The sequence below is a fragment of the Neodiprion pinetum genome, chromosome 2 (genome assembly GCF_021155775.2).
Source record: "Neodiprion pinetum isolate iyNeoPine1 chromosome 2, iyNeoPine1.2, whole genome shotgun sequence".
Taxonomy (NCBI): domain Eukaryota; kingdom Metazoa; phylum Arthropoda; class Insecta; order Hymenoptera; family Diprionidae; genus Neodiprion; species Neodiprion pinetum.
Window position 1 is genome coordinate 3,737,769 of NC_060233.1, and position 19,706 is coordinate 3,757,474.

At 40.7% G+C, this 19,706-nt stretch overlaps 2 protein-coding genes across 2 annotated transcripts in view; one reads left to right on the forward strand and one right to left on the reverse strand.

Annotated features, from left to right (window-relative positions):
* LOC124211478 (uncharacterized) overlaps positions 1 to 19,706 on the forward strand; it is a 40,533-nt gene that overhangs the window by 6,077 nt on the left and 14,750 nt on the right. The window lies entirely within an intron of this gene.
* On the reverse strand, positions 7,445 to 14,871 carry LOC124211477 (uncharacterized). The gene is made up of 11 exons (XM_046610564.2): positions 14,218 to 14,871; positions 13,756 to 14,129; positions 13,462 to 13,684; positions 13,168 to 13,387; positions 12,782 to 13,078; positions 12,337 to 12,355; positions 11,768 to 12,254; positions 10,824 to 11,197; positions 10,530 to 10,752; positions 10,236 to 10,455; positions 7,445 to 10,146 (listed from the first exon to the last, which is right to left on the reverse strand). Exons 1-11 carry the CDS (start codon positions 14,690 to 14,692, stop codon positions 9,846 to 9,848), a joined length of 3,213 nt encoding a protein of 1,070 aa, XP_046466520.2. The 5' UTR covers positions 14,693 to 14,871; the 3' UTR covers positions 7,445 to 9,845.

Below are 19,706 nucleotides of genomic sequence, written 5' to 3' on the forward strand. Positions count from 1 at the left end.
TTCCAAATCCCCGCGAGGACTTTATTGTGTAAGGTTCGCATACACGCCCGTGCACACAATAAGCTTCGTCCGGGAATCTCGACTCACCAGGAAAGCCGAAATATCATATATACCCGGGCTTTTCGGCTCACGGAATCAAAACGCAAAACCCCCGAGCAGCCTGCCGCTCCCATGGGAATCCCCCGAAACTCAACAGGGATAAATCGAATCGCTTTAACAACCTCGCCGCACTCATGTGTGGATTACGTCGCCGTGTTCGGACCCAGTTTGTGCATCAAGTGTGCTGATTAAAATCGCTTTGCTGTTTTTTAAAACCCCTCTCGCTACGGGAATCGACCGATTTTCATACTCAAGGACAGCGCGACTCTTGTTGGAATCTGAAACGTCGATTCTAACACTCTGGAAATCAAAATCAACACAAAAATATAAGCCCGGTGAAAACTCTGCCATTTTTATTTCTGGGTAATTTCCAAAGTGAAAATTTCGAGCCTCGGATAGGCTGCGGCACAGACCCATCATCATCTCGTAACGTCACAGAGTTTCCTGTAAAGACAAATTACTGTCGGAAAATGACCCTTTTTTCATTTCCATTCGTCAAAGTTAAGGAGGGGGGGTTTCAGCTGGGACGGTCTAAAATCATAACTGTTATTGGGATTTTTTTTTAAAGTAAATTAAAACACTTGGAGCAATTTGAGTTTGAGGGCTTTATTATTTATAGTTTCAAAAACATTTTGGAATTTTTTCATTGAAATTAATAACAAAATGGCGGCATGGCGCATATAAGTAGCAAACGAATCCGAACTCGAGGGATTTTTTGGTGGCCCATCTCCTGACATCACTGTCCAACTTGTAACAGATGGGAAAAGTTTTTTCAGTTAAAAATACTTTTTCGGGTTCGACCTCGTAGCCTAGATGTAAAAAAATGTAAAATATATACGATTATAAACTAAAAATTTCATTTTTATATAAAAATTTAGGGATTGAAATTGAAAAATTTATCCACGGGCTCGGATCGATAAACAAGGTTTAATTTTGTGTCAAAATTTCAAGTCGATTGTATAAAAATTGACCGAGGAATCTCCGCCACTGGGATTGAAAACGTGGTCGTTCGCTACTTAAATGCGTCATGCCACCATTTTATTAGTAATTTGAATAAAAACAATTCTAAACTGTTCTTGAAACTATAAATAATAAATCCCTCAAGCTCAAATTGCTTCAACTCTTTACAATTTCTTGTAAAAAAAACAACTTCTAAAAATAGGTATGATTTTAGACCGTCCAAGCTGTATCTCCCCCCTTAACTCCGCCTGTTTCGGAATAATCCGGACCGATGCATCAGGACCGTAAATTAATTCGATTACATACTTTTCCCTCGCGAAGGCTCGCCATTTTCTCGTCTAAAAACAGAATGTGTGTGAGGTCTATACCGTGACTGAGCGGGAAAGTTTGAACTGGATTAAGCGAACAAGGTTCCGGAACTTAGTTTGTTAACTCCTATACACAGTAGGTAACAAACGAAGAAACCCGAAAGGTCGGGCCCTCAAGTTTTCTCTGACAAACTTACGCACCGCGTGCGCGCAAAATTACTCTGTATGTGTATTACATATACCAGAAGACAGAAAGGATATCGTACCTACCCTGTGACGGTTATGGATCCGTGACGTCAATCATTCCGCGGGGCGGAAAATATGTCAGTAGTGCCTCGATAGCGTTATTTCGAATGATCGCAAATACCTAAGCCAGCTGAGCGAGGATGGATATTCATTCCACGAGAGTGAACGCGTTGCTGCTGCAGGATTCGAGATAAGGGCGAGTGTTTCCCGATCGTAATTCCTCTTCCTGCGGCCTGATTTTGTCGCTGAGATTCTTTCCTCTATCCTTTGACTTGCTCCACGACGAAGACATTTTTCATCTTGCATCTACACAGGTATATTTTATTCTGTGCACACACCTCCTTCAGCGAATTTACAGATATTACACGTGTATCTACGAAGGTATTCCAGGTCGATACCTTCGATTTCTGTTGCGATATCTTACAGTAGACTAAAAACTTAAACTCTTTAAGGTGGTGGAAACCACCCTCCAAAGTAAGGTATGTCGAGGGACGATTTGGCATTTTTACCCACGAGAACATAATATTTTTAAAAAAATCCAATTGGAAAAGTTTTTTCGTAACGAGAAATGAAAAATGTAATTTTCTCAATTACAAAAAAAAAAAAAAAAAAACTGCCAAGCCGCCCCTTGACTTACTTTGAAGGATGTCTTCACCACCTCAAAGTGTTTAATGGGATATAAAAAAAAAAAAAATACACGTCCCTTAGTTTTAAGTCTACTACAACATGTTACAAAAGAAATCAAATCGCAGACATCGTCCTGGGATAACTTCCTTGTCAGTCCGAGACTTTTCTTACCTCACGGTTTCTTCCCGAAAGCTTTCTTCTGCCCCCGGTACTCCATTCTCGAGTACCCTGCTGTACAACCGTCTTATAATTATTCACCTGTCCACGAAATTAGGCAGTAAACGTTAATCAATAGTAATTACACTAACGATCGGTCCGCGGCACACGGTTTATATTATATAACATGATATACGGAATCCTGGAGCACTGCAGGAAAGTGGTGATTACGGTACGCGGTTGACGTAAATATTGAGTCCTCGTCGCGAGAGACGTGCACCTGGTGCATTTTCAGAAAGGAGCTTAATTAAATCCCCCGGGAGACGCTTTTCGTTCCTTGTTTATACGAGTATACCTTGACGAACTTTCAGCCGTTTATCCATTTCTTTTCTCATCACTAAAACTCCGCGGAAAATCTCGAGTTATGGTACGTTCAGTCATTTGTTTCGTGTGACGAAGAATAAAAAAAAAAAAAAAATAGATAAAAAAAATCTGCCAACCTAGACAACCGGCCATTCGGCAGACGCCTGACGTTCGTTTTAAGATTGACCCAGGCGAATAAATGGCGCCCTGGTTTAAGGGTAATTTAATGGGCGAGAAGGCCGCCGCGGCAGCTCCGTTGTTGAAGTAATTTATCTTTCGACGACCCCCGGCGGTGCTCGCACCTTCTATGTTTTCTTCCAGCCTGTAGCTTTTACTCGTTCCCGTGGTCCAATAGACCGGCGAACGGCGCGAAGAGAGGCGATTCTTAAAATATCAAACCAATCCATTAGACCCTCCTGCAAGTGCTGTCCAGCCACTCTAAAAAACCGTCAAGTCAAAACGAGGGAAAGAACTCGCCTACTCTCAAAACACAACATTTTTTCAAAAATTCCTACAAATCCTTGCCCCATGTTCTCCAATTTCGTCGACAATTGCGGTGATTTTTTACGCGAAACTGGTTACGCGCTTTTGGTAATTTTTTTTGTTTTTAGTATTATGTTCTTACCGAACCAAAAAGGATCTCGTAAATTTTTAACAGATTTTCTGTAGCCACTGGTGAAATTTATATATACAAAATCGCAAAAACCAATTACGAGAACGTCGTTTTTGAAAATCTGAAAAAATTCACACCGATTCTACGATTCAAAATTAGATTTTTGAGCACCACACGGTAAAGGGGATTTCAATATTTACTCTTTTTTTTCTTTATTGCAAGTTCTTATAGCTTTTCCACGTTGGAATTGTTTTTTTTCTTTTCATTTCTTTTTTTTTTTTTATATCCCTCGATCTAAATGAATTGCAGAATCAAATTATTTTCATTATTACGTGATCTATTTAGATCGGGGAATGTAAGAGGAATAACAAAAAAAAAAAAGTTCAATTCCGTTATGAATAAACTAAAATCTTACGAAGAAGAAAGAATAGCAAATATTGAGATCCTATTATCGATGGTGGTGAATAAAAATCACATTTCAAATCAAACAATCTGTGTGAATGTTACAGATTTTCAAAAACGGCGTTTTTGGAATTTGATTTCGATTCTTTTCAAATTTTACCGGTGGCTAAAGAGTCTGCAAAATATTCCGAGCCCTTTTTGGGTCGCTATCAACATCATACTAAAAATGTACATAGGCTGCTCATTTGTCGCGGAATGCCCCATATCTGCCTTCATCCCTGGGGTCAGGTGCACACCGAAAGGTGAAGTGTCTGCGCAAGTTCCGCGTAAGATTTTGGATCTTCAGTAAAATCCTGGTGCGGTGCCAGGTGCTGAAATGAAAATTGTTTCCGTAACGTTACGCGCACTACGTCGTCCTCTTCTCTATTCCCAGTTTTACTTCTCCCAGATTTTTACATCCAGCCTCGAGTGCATGCCAATAATAATCCATCCGTCCATCGACCCCACACTTCGGGGATTTCGTTTTATGCAGGGTACATAGTAAAAGGGAGCAAAACGTTAGTGGGATCAGAAAAAAATGCGGATTTATATTATAAGGAAACTCCAATCACCCAGCGAAAGTCTGCTATTCATGTTTTTCTGATGCGTGTATCGAAGTGCCGGAAATCATTCGGGAGGCTGATGTAATAATAAATACTAGAATGCTGATTTTCATTTACATATAAAATACAGAGGAAAAACGTTGTTAATTCTCGAGTAATATGTATGTATATATAGTGTGCGTATAATAATTTATACCGGCATGTACATGGATTTGGAGTATAGTTTCTTCACAGGCACTTTATAGGATATCGATTTATATGGTAAAATGTACGGAATATCAAAGATTCCATTTAGCGTCACCCCGAATTCGAAGCGAGGGTGTCACCACGGCATCATTGCAGCCTTGGATACCCGCTCTTGTCTTTTTTTCATTATTTTTATTTTTTTTTTCATTCTCATCAGTTTTATCCGAGAAAAAACGAGCTCCTTGTACATATACAAGTACTGTACAGGTTTCGTGTAGCGATATTGCCTGAAGAGCGTATATATTCGGCCTCGTAATTAAATTCTCAAATCGATTTTGCCGGCGGTCCTTGCCATGTGACACAAGGGATATAAGAATAAGTAGAATAAGAAGAATAAAAAGAAGGGGGAAGAAGCCATTATCGGAAAATTCAATGGATCTGAATTAATCTAATTAGTTTTTTCCCCTGCTCCCGTTATCCGAAAATCATTTCATACGTCATGAAATGAATTTATCAGTGTGCGTAGAGGACGATGTACGCATAATTCGTACCCTCTGTAACCACGTTTATCCGAAAATCCCGAATCTGCATCAGGAGCGGAGATCATAACAGAAACGCAACCCTCGCCCTGCAGGTTAAGCAGATAAGCCTCTTCCTTGAACCGTGGTAATTTCCTTCCGCGATCCTCCGATTGTTATCTCGCCGCGTGCTAATGCGTTAACGTCTTATTGTTAATCCCCTCGGTCCATTATGTCGAGAAGATGATTGTGGCGAAGTAGGGAATTACGGATAATTCTGGGCGTGCATTAATTAATTATACGCGTCACGATCGTAAATCGCAAAGATTACAACTCGCCATGGTCGGTCCTGCACGTTTCGCCTCTGACCTGTAACTTCAACGCGAGCGACCCTCGCATAACTGTTCGGTTTTAAACACGTAACGACAACAATGTACGCAGTATACGTGCAGAGTCGAGGGGTGAGAATTGCAAAACGATTTCGGACACGCTAAACGTTCCGCATCCCCAGTTACTGACCGATATAGATACCCTGAGCAATCCATCATGGGCTGGTGGAATGAAGCGAATCGAAAGTACATAGCTGCCCAGCTGAAACCCTTCCGCCTTTCCATTGCTCTGACAAAAAGGGGAATCGTTCCTCTTTACCGTGACGTTACGTTACTGCAGCTTATACGTAACAGCGGGAAGAAATGTTTTCGCTTAACCTCAAAGCGAGCTGTACAAAGACCCGCCGTTACCCGAAAGTATTTCATTAACAGCTTCTCTCTCTATCTCTCTCTCTTTCTCTTTCTCTCTCCCTATCTCTCTCTCTCTCTCTCCCTCTCTTTGTCCTTCCGTTGTCACGTTTAGGTTTACCGACGCCTCGGCGTTTTGCCGGAGGTAAACATTTTTTCAATCCTCTAACGGAAGAGAATTGTTTCTTTAAAGGAAGCATTATGTCGCGAAAACTGCAGATTACTGCAGTACCTACAAGATCTAAGTATTTAATATTCTCTCGAATACGTATATGTACCATAAATTGTGGGGATTTCGAAGGGTGCGTTAGCGGGACGATTACTGTTTTATTATGAGCAATAAACACTTTTTAAACAACCTATTATTGGGAAACAATCGCATGTTATGTCTTGTGAAGAGAATCACTGCCTCACCAAAGTCAAATTGAACTGACCGTTTTTTTTTTTTTTTACTGATGGATCGGTATATAAAGGGAATCTAATGAATCGTTTTTAAAGTTTGTTCAAGTGTTTCTTTTACGCTGAAGAGTGAATTATATTCCGTCGAGTTCACAGAGCAAAGGCGTCACGGTTTTTAATCAAGCTGTTTCAAACGCCTTAATTTCACCGTAGACGCGGCTTTTAGTGCGGCCATCCGGTATTAGGTTTACTCAGGCTTTGGGAATCGCGTTAAACCGTGCTCAAAGCCGTAGCCAGCTCATTCTGTATACGGAATTCGATCGGCCCTTGTAAGCCGCAGTTGTGATTGGTTAATATCCTTTCATCTCGGTTGATGGCCAATCCTGAACCGACCGCCGCGTTCATTTGTTTTGCGGTTCCCAACTGCGCTATCCAATATCTCCGGGCAGATCGATATATTTGTTGCTCGAGGGCAGCAGCGTCCTTCGAATTCGTTCGTTCTATCGCATCGGCTGATTCGCCAGCTGCGTGTATAGTCGATACACTTGAAGAAATTTGTCGGAAGAACGAACGAACGAACGAACGAACGAACGAACGAATGGCCCCGGGTTTGATTAAACCAAGAGCAAGAGAACATTATTGAATTTCTTCGGAAAAGGGGATTTCCAGGATATTATATTGACCGAGAGGATTATCATTTGCATTTATAGTATATTATATACCATACATATCAGTCGCGTGTAACTCTGCAGTTTTAGATACTTTCCAGTATACTGATGCAACTTTTGCACGTCATAATAAAATATCGTCCGCGATACGGACTCGCTTATCAATTACATTATTTATAGACACGAAGGTGTAATTGAGTACACCTGCAAATTATCTTCGAGACAATATTACCTTTGCACGATAATATAACGATACGAATAGACAAAACTGAAGGAAAAAAATTATCCAATTGGGATATCTTTGAGACGTTAATCGTCCATCAGGTCCAAATCAAATCCCACAGGAGTTCATATTACAACGAATAACATTTATTAATGAATAATACGCTTTTACGTTGTTTTACATTACGCGTCTCATTAGGAACTGACGCCCAACGTTGTCAACCTGTCAGACGAATATTTCTTTAAATGGCGCCAAAACAATTCTTTAGATTTCTTATTTTCAAGAGTAATGTTTGACGGTATTGAAACTCAATAAATACAGGAATACATAATATATTTCATGTTTTCGCTTTATTACATGGACAATTTTCCTAGAAATATATAATGATAATTAACGAACGAGGTAACACATACAAATTTATATCCTATAATCTGAATTGTACGTATAAGGATATTAGGAATTCTTACTTTTTTATTTTTTTATTATTAATATTTAGGACCTCAAACTTGTAAAATAAGTTCGTTTGAAAATTGCAGACGCTAATTGGTGTATATTTTCTCTGAAACCACACAATTAATTAACTACTGTTTCGATTTCACCAACTATTATTTAGGGATTTCAGCATTATCTATTAAGATTTCCTCAGAGATCTTCAGATTTTTTTGGGCTTCCGGCGAAAACGACATATAGCAAATATTCTTTAAAAGAATAAAGAATTTTCTTGAGGGTTGGCAAAACTGCTTGCACCGGTTAACATCGTCCATAGAAGTTTAGTTATTTAGAGAGGACGTCTCATACACGTGTGTGTCTAACTTGTTCTTCTCGGATCTTAGTCTAACTATCTTGGATATTCAGGTTATGAAACGAGAGAAGAAAAAAAAGCGTCACGCATCGATCGTTTAAATTGTTGCATATAGCTATTTGTGAAAATGGGTGGGTTGTTGGTTTCTATTAATTGCCATATTTTCGGCACACGTCCTGTAGGTAACCCTTATTCGAAAGGGTCGACGGATCAAACTCGTTGCGTACACGGTATAATAGATGCGACCTACGTGATTTCGGTAACCTTCGAATAACGAGTTGCATAAATTTTCACCCGAGCTTTCGACGTCCCTGTAATTTCTGTAATTAAACGTCTTTTACGTGCGCGGGGACTCAGCTGCTGGTGACAGGAGAGTCCCTAATCCCCTTGTTTCAGTATTTCATTTCTCAACTTCACCTACAGTCTGCTGCCTGTCCCATAAAGTCTTTGGAAAAACGATTACGCAGATTAATTATAATCCGATCGAATCTTGTATACATTCTTATAATGTTTCGCTTCCTTTTTCATCATGAAAATAACCCTTGTATTTATCAATCATTCATCCTCAATCAGTGAAGATCGATTTTTTCGTCCATGAAGTGCAAATGTATATTACACATACCTATAAACCGTGACATATATCAAAAAGTGAGATGAGCAAAGCCCAGGTAAATATGTATTCAAAATTGCAAAATATGTACGCTTGGGAACAATGAATCTGAGACGGCTAATTTTTTACACTAGACAGTTATGTTGGCAATACAGAGAAATCCACAGCGCCATAGTGGGCCGACCGCGAAACAAACTCAATCTCAATAAACGTAACATAAACCATGACCGTCGAAACTAACTTTGGAATAGTTGTTGGATTGACACGTCTGCCAACATAACTGTCTAGTGTGAAAAATTAGTTGTCTCAGATTCATTGTCTCCAAGTGTACATATAATGCAGACTTGTGGAAAAAATATAGAGTAAAAATCACAACTATTGTCGAATGATTTATGTTAAAACAAAGTGTGTTTTACTCGAAAATAGTGATTATTTTTTACTTCATATTTTTTCAATATTTTAGTTTTTTAAGTATGTATAATTATAAGGACATACATTTTGAATACATATTTATCCGGTCTCTAGAGATAAGACGATAAAAATAAATATGTATCAAGAATGAATCGAATATTAACGAATTGAGTTGTCAAGAAATTCTGAAAATTGTAATCACTGATTTCGAATCAATCGATGGAGGAGTGGTGGACAATTGCTAAACGATGATAATGAAAAGGCATATAACTTTAAGGAACGGCAGAAAGCATTGAGAATGAGAGGGGGTGCTACAAGTGTTGCAGTAATTAGAACGGGAGTTAAGTGCCTTCTCGGGGCACTTACTTCTCCTTCCTTAAACAATCCAGACCACCGCAAGTTCGAAACTCCAAAGCCTCCCCTCATTCCTCCAAATAAATAACGATTCCTTATTCCTTAAGACGGTTTCGTGGCAAAAGCAACTACGGCTTGTTTCTAACAGCGGGGTGTAACCTCTGGGGGATTTGACCGGTAATAACATTATAATACGAGGAATAAATAACACTCGGGAAATACGCCTGAGGAATTAAGGCAGAGCGCTGGAAATATGATTATTATATAATGCGGGCGAGGATTATTTAGCGATGAATTTTAATACCGCCATGACTCGACTAGCGGCTCGATTGACTCGCTTCAAGGGGTTCATTGATTTATCGCCCAGTTTCGGAAGGATGGCTTAAACTGAAAACGAGCAATTCATTGTTGCACTTTTCACAGTATTTGATTCACAGAGGTTGATGTGAAATGGAAAACAACTGGAACCGCCGACGCGTTCAACAGGTTATTTCATTGTCGTTGCCATTTTATTTACCTTATTTTTTATTACGTCACTTCCGATAAAATATAACTAGCTTTTCACATCTTCTTCTTTTTTTTCACCGGTAATTGTTGATGACTGAAAGCGTTAATATTGTAACTCAACAAATGATACGCAATGATCAGAGACAAAGTTGACGCTATCAGAGATACGGCGGTGACGACAAAAATGATGTCCATATCCTGACGCTGGTACCACGGCTCGTCGGCGGTGCTGGAGTGCAGATGAGAGGCGCCTCTGTGACGAATCACGTGTTCGGTCCACCAAACTGCGTTTTCCAGTAAATCGTGCGGCCTGTCGTTCAACAGTTCGCGTAAGTTGAGCATCCTCTGCTTGTAGCTGAAAATTATCGGACATATTTTTATGAAATTTATGCTTCACTCACGTATGTCGCGTATTGGATTCCTTGGCTCAAAATTGTACTTCACCTGCCGTCCGTCGCAACGGATTGTATTGCTTCAATCAGATCGTCCCTTTTTACGTCAGTAATTTCCAGCTTCTTTCCGACACCAAGAGACACCATTTTGTTAACATTCATGTCCTGATCAGCCATCACCGGGAAACCGATCACAGGGACGCCGTGAGAAATCGCTTCCTCCGTGCTCTGAAGTCCTCCTTGGTACACGAAGGCTTTCAGGTTTGGGTGAGCTGAAAAGATGCGTAAGGCGACGTTCATTTGATCCGCATAATTCGTTTAAAAGGTGTTTTGCGTATTCAGGTACCTAGAATCGCCTGCTGCGGGGCCCACTTGATTATTATTACGTTGTCCGGTTTGCCGGGTAGAAATTCGTCCTCGAACTTCCAAATTACCGTGTAGGGAAGCTTGGAAAATGCGGCAATAAACTCGGACCGTGATTTCTTGTCCAGCATGGTGCTTTTCACGTTAGACCCAAGGCTCATGTATATAAATCCTTGTTTGGATTCGTCGAGAATCTTCTGAAGATCCTTTGTAAGAGAAGAATTATGTGAGTCGCGTGCATTGTGAGGTGAAAACTCCATCGCTAAATCTATAATACCTTCGACAGAGGCTTGATCTTCTTCGACACGTGGAAGTTACCGATTTCAACCACAGTGGGTACATTTGGTCTGGGGTAGGAAATCGGCGCCTGTTGGTTGGTGAAAATTAAACTGAGATTTCTCTCGATTTCGCCAAGATCCGGAATCTCGATTCCCAAATATTTTTCCGCAATAGCATGCTGCGCAGGCATAAATTCCGTGTTGAAATAGTAAATGTATTTCCACACATTAATAAAGTTCCTCAGCCTCTCGAAAAACGTCGGCGGATCAGACATTTCGTTTCTCTGCAAGTCCCAAATCGATTGATGTGTAGATAGTATCGGGTTTCCGATAGAGTATTGCAAGTTTAGGGCCGGACTAAGGGACGTCATTCCTTCAAGAAAATATACACAGTTGGCCTTTACGAGCCATCTCTCGATGCAGATAATTACATTACAGGTTCAAACTATACAGGGTGTTTCCGAGTACATGCCACAGTATGTTGGGTTGCCTACCACCGAGAGTAACAAATATCGGTACGAGTTATCGGTAGATAGCGCATTTAAAGTCCTCTCGAGCGAGCTGGAAATGCCCGTGTTGCGAAGTTGCGTAGATTTGGCCTAGCAGTTGTTACGTTATTTATAACTGAAACGTACGTGTCAATCTAACAAGTCATTATCTCCGCGGTATTCTAAGGTTAGATTCGACGGTCATGGGTTATGTTGTGTTTATTGAGATTGAGTTTGTTGCGCTCGGCCCGCTATGGCGCTGTAGGTTTCGCCGTGTTGCCAACGTAACTGTATAGTGTAAAAAATTAGCTGTCTCAGATTCATTGTCCCCAAGAGTACGTCGGTAGAAGTCTGTTTGACCGATATTTGTCTCCCCCGGTGGTACGCAACCCAACATATACTCTGACTTTTACTCGGAAACACCCTGTTAAACAATTAACTGTGCAAGGACTTACCAATTATCGGAACGTCAAACCGTTTGGCAAGTGATAGAAATGCTGGAAAATAAAGTGTCTCCATCAACAGCAAGTCAAATTTTTCACCGCTGCCTGACTCGTAGATCTTTTTGAACTCAGAATGATCAAAGATTTGTTCACTAACCACGTGAAACCCGTCTGCCACTGTACAAATCCATTCAGCCCAGTTCATTTTTCTCCGCAGTTCTATCAGGTCCAACTTTATATTGGGATCGTAGATGTAGCTGACGTCTATTTCGGTGTAGTTCTTTAGATTTGGGTCCCTCACCGGGTTCGGCGTCACGACAACGAGCTCATGGCCCCGTTCCCTAAGGGCCAGGGTCAATCCACGAAAAACTACCTGATGACTGACCGAGGCTGATGGAAATACGGCGAGTATTCGCGATGCATTTCCAAATTCCCATACAGTAACGAAAAGAATCAGTGATACTGATTGCCACACCAACTGTCGCGACATGTTCGACCGCTCGAAATTTCGTCACTAGTGCAAGCATGAGGGTTCCCCGCGTCGCCAACTAACGTGTAGTATCTCATCGTGTTAACTCTACATACTCAAGTCTTTTGACGCTGATATTGAGAATTCGAAATACGTGCAACTCATGATGAAAAGACACTTTCATTATCAATCGTATGGATTGAATGTTTGTGTTGAACAGGCAATGTGTAGTAATTGTTAATTTCATAGACCGTTCTGCTTCAAGATTCTAGTTCTTAGATAACCCAGAGAAGTATAGACAGATTTGCGAAACCGCATCTTTACTCCGATTATTTTTCATTACGTCACTAAATAAGATACGCGTGCGATTTCACGTGATTCCATCAAGCGTTTTTTTCAGCTGGTACTTGTCTTACTTGCAATACAATATATCTTTCAATTTCCACCACGTTGGCTTCATTTATTTATTTCTCCATGAATCAGTAATTATAAATACCTGCAAACACAATCACAAAAACAGTGTTTTCCATGTGCAATGAATATACATGTATTGTCACTTGAGTTTTTCTTTCCTGTTTACTGACTGCTGATTACGGAATATCTTCATACTGTAAACTAACAACTGATAAAGTACAGCTGAAGCGGTCATCACAGATATTACAAACACGGCAGCAATGAGAAAGATTACATCCATATCGCCACGCTGGTACCACGGCTCGTCGGCAGTACTAGAACGGAGATGAGGGACGCCTCTGTGTCGAATCACGTGCTCGGTCCACCAAACGGCATTCTTCAGTGAATCGTACGGCCTGTCTTTCAGCAGTTCGCGCAAGTTGAGCATCCTCTGCTTGTAGCTGAAAATTATCGGACATATTTTTATGAAATTTATGCTTCACTCACGTATGTCGCGTATTGGATTCCTTGGCTCAAAATTGTACTTCACCTGCCGTCCGTCGCAACGGATTGTATTGCTTCAATCAGATCGTCCCTTTTTACGTCAGTAATTTCCAGCTTCTTTCCGACACCAAGAGACACCATTTTGTTAACATTCATGTCCTGATCAGCCATCACCGGGAAACCGATCACAGGGACGCCGTGAGAAATCGCTTCCTCCGTGCTCTGAAGTCCTCCTTGGTACACGAAGGCTTTCAGGTTTGGGTGAGCTGAAAAGATGCGTAAGGCGACGTTCATTTGATCCGCATAATTCGTTTAAAAGGTGTTTTGCGTATTCAGGTACCTAGAATCGCCTGCTGCGGGGCCCACTTGATTATTATTACGTTGTCCGGTTTGCCGGGTAGAAATTCGTCCTCGAACTTCCAAATTACCGTGTAGGGAAGCTTGGAAAATGCGGCAATAAACTCGGACCGTGATTTCTTGTCCAGCATGGTGCTTTTCACGTTAGACCCAAGGCTCATGTATATAAATCCTTGTTTGGATTCGTCGAGAATCTTCTGAAGATCCTTTGTAAGAGAAGAATTATGTGAGTCGCGTGCATTGTGAGGTGAAAACTCCATCGCTAAATCTATAATACCTTCGACAGAGGCTTGATCTTCTTCGACACGTGGAAGTTACCGATCTCAATAACGTTGGGTACATTCGGTCTAAGATACGAAATCGGTCCCTGTTGGTTGGTGAAAATTAAACTAAGGTTCCTCTCGATTTCGCCAAGTTCGGGGATCTCGTTTCCCAAATATTTTTTTGCAATGGCATGCTGCGCAGGCATGAACTCCGTGTTGTAATTGTAAATGAACTTCCATACGTCGTAGAAGTTCTTCAGCCTCTCAAAAACCATCGGCGAATCAGACACCTCCTTCATTGCAAGGTCCCAGTTCGATTGATGAGAAGTTAGTATTGGATTCCCAACCGAGTATTGAAGGTTCAGAGCAAGACCCAAAGACGTCATACCTTAACATTAGACGATATCCATGATCAGATTTGACTAAAAAATAACGCTACAATTGAATTTATACACATAAGAAAACAAGACGCTCACCAATGATCGGAACGTCGAATCGTTTGCCGAGAGCCAAAAATGCCGGCCAATAAAGAGTCTCCGTCAGCATCAAATCGAACTCTTCGCCGCTATCCGGTGCGTAAATCTTCTTGAATTCTGGATGGTCGAAGGTTTTTTCACCGAACGAATGTAGTATAGGTGTAACATTCCAGAACCAGTCAATCCAACGCGCGTTTCGTCGCAGTTCTATATAATCCGTTTCGTAGTTCTCCTCGTAAAGAAAACTGACGTCTATCTCGGTGTAGTTCTTCAGATTCGGGTCCCGCACCGGGTTTGGCGTCACGACAACGAGATCATGGCCCCGTTCCCTAAGAGCCAGGGTCAATCCGCGAAAAACTACCTGATGACTTACCGAGGCTGATGGAAATACGCAAAGTATTCGCGAGGCATTTCCGCGGTGCAGAATCGACATGAAAAAAATCAGTGCGGCTAGTGCGATGATTTTTCCCGTCATTTTCACAAACTGTAGATCACTCTGGGGCAATAACTGACCACGTCGGAACGTGTACAAGAGGCCTGAATTTATGCTGTACTACATTTACTTGAAAGTTGATTTAAACGAACGTGACGCGGCATATTCATCCCTTCTTCTGCGTGGTCGGTGTGATGAACTGCCGTCGAGGTCGTTATGTTTATTTTTACAGATAATATACGAGGTTGCAGTAATATCCTATTTTTTAGCTCAAGCTCGAACGTACTTTTTCTATAAATGGATACTGACATTGAAAGATACACGAGTCTCGTGCGTGAATGTTACAGAGGAACGTGATCGTATATTTTCCAGTATGTTATTATCAAGCCAAAGTATGTTGATTCCAAGTGTATTGGTAAGAATTAGAGCTATGTAGGTATACAGTGACTTTGATTATGGATGGATGTACTAAAAATTGTAGAAGGATGTCATTATGATTCGATTTTTTTTTTCTGAAGACTTTCAGGTTTGGGTGAAAGTTACCGATTGCAATGATTCTTCAACATGTGGCTCGGCGTACGAAATCGTCGCTTATTGGTTGACGAATATCAGACTTATGTTTTTCTAGGTCACGTAGTTCGAAAACTTCGCTATCTAAATATTTTCGTACGATGGCATGATTTATTTGCAGGTACTCCGTATTATAACGATAAATAAAATTCCACACGGCAATGACATTCTTCAGCCTCTGGTTCCAACTTGATTCGTGAGAGATCGTCAAGGGATTGCCAACGGAGAAGTGAGCGTTATTAATCCGTTCTTGAGAGGCGATATCTTGACGAAAAATATAGACGAAAAAATCATGTAACATTATTTATCAAACTGTGTCACTTACCGATTACCGTAGCATCGAAATGTTTCCCGTATGCAAAAATGGCTGGCCAGTAAAAAATCTTTACCAAAATCTAGTCGAAATTCTCGCCGCTGCGCCGTGCATAGATCTTCTTGAAACGATCGGCCAGATCCAATCAGTCCTTCCCGAAGTTCTTCTCGTGTATATGAGATTCACTGAAGTGAAGTGTCGTTATAGTTGAAGCTGACGTCTTCCTTGGTGCAGTTTTTCAGATTTGGGTTCCTCAATGGATATGGCGTAACGATGACGATCTCGTATCCTCGATCAGACTGACAGACTAGCAGACTAACTTTACTATCAATCGTACAACTACACTACGATTTTATTTGTATCTCATGCATTTCTCAATCATTCGATTAAATCTATTACTCTTATATCTCTCAGGTTGATGATGCATTCACGTAATTTGCACAAATCTTATCGTGCCGATGTTTTTGCATGATTTTCCGATAACTGTTACAGCGTATCTGATCATTCAATGATTTGGACAATCATATAAGGAAGCAGGTTTCTTCATCTGTTACAAAACTTTTCTAAGTGATCAAGATCTATGAAGGAAACTCCCTAAGTGGATCGGATTTCTGCTCAAGTACCGGAGAATCGTACCGTTCAAAAATGAATCACAGGTATGCAGTATATGCAAATGCTATATAGCCGCGTGTCTTGCTTGTGTGTGCCAGATATACCTAGATTGCAGGGGTCTGAATATCAGCTGGTGGCTTAATTAAATTTTGAGGATTAATGAAAGGGGTTTAGAGCCGGGTGAGTGAGCATTGGTCAGACAATGGAGCTGACGTAGCCAGTGATAAATATCCCCCCCCTTCAAAATGATATTTGGTTTGAAATCAACAAGGCTGCCGGTGCGGGCAGAACTGATGAGCTGCGTCCACGAGACAAATAGGTCTATCTGCAAAGCGTTGCCCGTCGAATATCCCGACTACGTAACGAAACATTCCTTGCGCTGGTTTCGTCACTCGAGAACATCGCAAACGGCGAAAAATCGGCGGGATGAGAAACGCCGGCCGAACCGAACAGATATAAACGCCTCAAGATTTATGAATTGAGCCTCTTTTTATCCCCCAAGGACATTCATCATAGAACGTCACTTTTTGCCCACCTAAATGTGCTGTTCCCTCCCTCCCTCCCTCTCGCTCCCTTTTCACCTGTAACGACCTTTCGCCCGGCCGAGAACCTCAGATTTAGATCTTCGAATGGCCCCTAAATACCGTGGGACTCGAATCCGCCGCGAAACCTATCCAAAAAGGCTCGTTTTCACCTTATCCGAAGATACTCAGCCCTGCTCTCTTCTCCCCGATTCGTTACTCTTCATTGTCTCTGCCTGCAGTACGCCGTGTGAGGATTTTTAATTAGGAAGGCTCATTCGGTCTAGTGCCGTCGCCTGCGGATATGCCACCCCCTTCTCACACGTGTATGGCGGGCTGCCGCCACCGACTCAAGTGGAAACGGCTATCTGGGTCAGACCGCAGTGTCGACTCGGTTTTAACCCACGCGAGTAGAAACGTCCCGCACCAGCTCAGACAACCTGCGGACTCTTAGCGATAAGTAGAAACCGTCGGTGTACGGTTCGCCCTGCAGTAGTCCTACCACTACTCTGTGCAGTCGCGCAAGCCTCGTCAAGTGGATTCAGACGGTACTCGTAAGACTTCCCGGTTCTCCACACTTTATTTCTATTTATTTATTTATTTTTTAAAACAATTTTTTTCTCCATCACTTTTATCTGAAAGTGACAAAAATTACACATAATTATATGAAAATATCAGCGTTTCACTTACTGAAGCTATATTAATAGTTACATTCGATGCCTGATCAAGGAAAAATTCGGAATATTGGAGCACAAAATCTATGTTACTTGTGTGATTCTATAATTGGCAATAGGTTAACAAAATAATGTTCTCCACAAGTCGTCTATGCGTTAGATTTTAACAAACAATAATGTATTTGTTACCAAATCATAAAAGTTTATCATTTTTTGTTAATTATCACTGTTATCGTATGTTTCAGGTTTTTTTTTACGAACCGACGAGCTCAAGTACAAAATTTCTCAGATTTGACTTGTACAGAGAATTCATTTGTCACCGAATAAAACTATGTTCTGGTAGAATGAAACGTAACGTGTTTCAATTTTTTGGTGAAAAAATAGTAGAACAACGTAATTTCTCCGACACTGTTAATAACAATTAGGTTTTTCCTTTTTATATTCAGTGACATTTAGAAATTTTTATTTCTCAATCACAGGCATTTTTATAAATCAAATTAAAATTTATAAGCTTAAGCTGCTCTTTTAAAAGCTCCGTTTTTTATGTTTTCTTTCGATAAATTTTCGACCCAACTGCGTATGTTCCATACATTCTTGAGAAAAATAGTCTTCTCCAACGAGAAATACGAATTTAGTGGTCCAATTACGGCTTCGGGGGCGGGAGTGTAACGTTTCTAACAACTTGTTCGGTGGAAGTAACACTATCCCAAACACATCTACGTGTACACACATTACCTCGGATTCAGTGGGTGGAAATGGCGAGTTAAGCCGATGGGGTTTTCGAGCCAATGGTCGGAATATTTTACGTTACATCACAGCAGCATTATACATATAACCCAATTTTTTTCCGCTTGATTGGCGCTCTCTTTCGCGTTATTATTCAACGAATTTCAATAAATATATCAATCCGGTAAAATAGATACATCGAGTAAATTTATTACCATATTTGTAGCTGTAGCTCGGCATATTTTAACGCATAATTTCAACCATTATGCATTATGAAATGTAATTTTACACAACGTATTGCGATTAAAATAACTCCTCATGCATTTATGCATGTATTACCCGCTATATTCACGTTTAATCACGATCAACGCAGTTGTCACGTACGTATATTGTAACTTTCAGTAATGCCCTGCGGATAATTAAATCTCTGTCATTATACGAACACAACATCGCATATACTTGTTACCCGCTGCAGAATGCAGGTATAATAATTCAGGTACACCGGATGCCCTTTCTTCTCCTTCATTATATTTCCTACTTTTTTTTTTGTGTAATTCTTCTCTTTTTTACTACACATATAGTCGCGGCGGCATTACTTTTACTCGTTATAATCCGTCGCGACTGGTTATAGTTATTTATTTTTTCATTTTTTCATAGTGCTTTTGCCACTACCAAGAACGGCGGTATAATTTCGCAAAATGTATTTCACATCAATTTAGGGATAATTGAAACTGCGTGTGTAATTTAAATACTTCCGTCATTGATAGCTATATTTGTTTCAAAAATCTGCAATCTCAGAGACTTTTCCGTAATAATTTCACCCAGACGAGCGGCTGATTTGAAATAAAAACTAAAAAAACATTCAAAGAAGAAATGCACGTGTAATATTCGAAAAGCTTCGGAGCTGGGCGGTATTATACGTTCGAATTCGTTATATTCATACATCGGAGCCTGTGTGTACGTATGTGTGGTTTTGATACCCTTGCCGCCACCCTTTTTCTTGCAGCGACCGCGGCGTCATTTCACCGATAAACCCCGGAAAAGACGTGGGAATCATAAAGAGAGACGCCGAATCGGCTGCACAGCCAGATTCCGTGGCAAATCCTAGTTTACGCGGGCCGTAGCTGGCGAACACTCTGAGCTTTAGTGACATCAAATATGGTTTCAAAGATCAAGGGCTCGAGGAGGATCAGTGACAGTGGAAGTTGAAAAATGGAGAGAGGGTATGATCTCTGCGGGAAAAACGGCACGGCGCCAGGTGTTTGAAAAAAAAGGAAAAAAGGAAGACCACAAAAAAAAAAAGAAAATTAAATAAATTCAAAGTAAACAAAGCGGCGTGATATAGCAATTACGGCAATTTATTTTTTTTCTGTATTATTTTTGTTTGTTTCACCCTCTTCTCGTTTACCAAGTTATGCAGCTACCGTAAAAGTCCGCCATGAATCAAGCGACGTTTATTCTTATGACGTGTAAAAAAAAAAAAAAATAATATATACCGTCAGTCCGCGGCGATGTGGAAAAAAAAGAGATGACGCATAATTTTGGAAATTTCATTCTGAAAAGCTGCGCTGCTTTCGAACTTGCAAATAAGTTATTCCGTACCATGTTCAGTGCGACTTGGAATATGTGTGAGCGCAAAC

Coding starts and splice junctions, on each gene's coding strand:
- LOC124211477 (XM_046610564.2), bottom strand. CDS start 14,692: ATGACGGGAAAAATCATCGCACTAGCCGCACTGATTTTTTTCATGTCG. Junction 13,685..13,755: donor AGATCAAGCCTCTGTCGAAG/GTATTATAGATT, acceptor TCTCTTACAAAG/GATCTTCAGAAGATTCTCGA. Junction 13,388..13,461: donor CCCGCAGCAGGCGATTCTAG/GTACCTGAATAC, acceptor GCATCTTTTCAG/CTCACCCAAACCTGAAAGCC.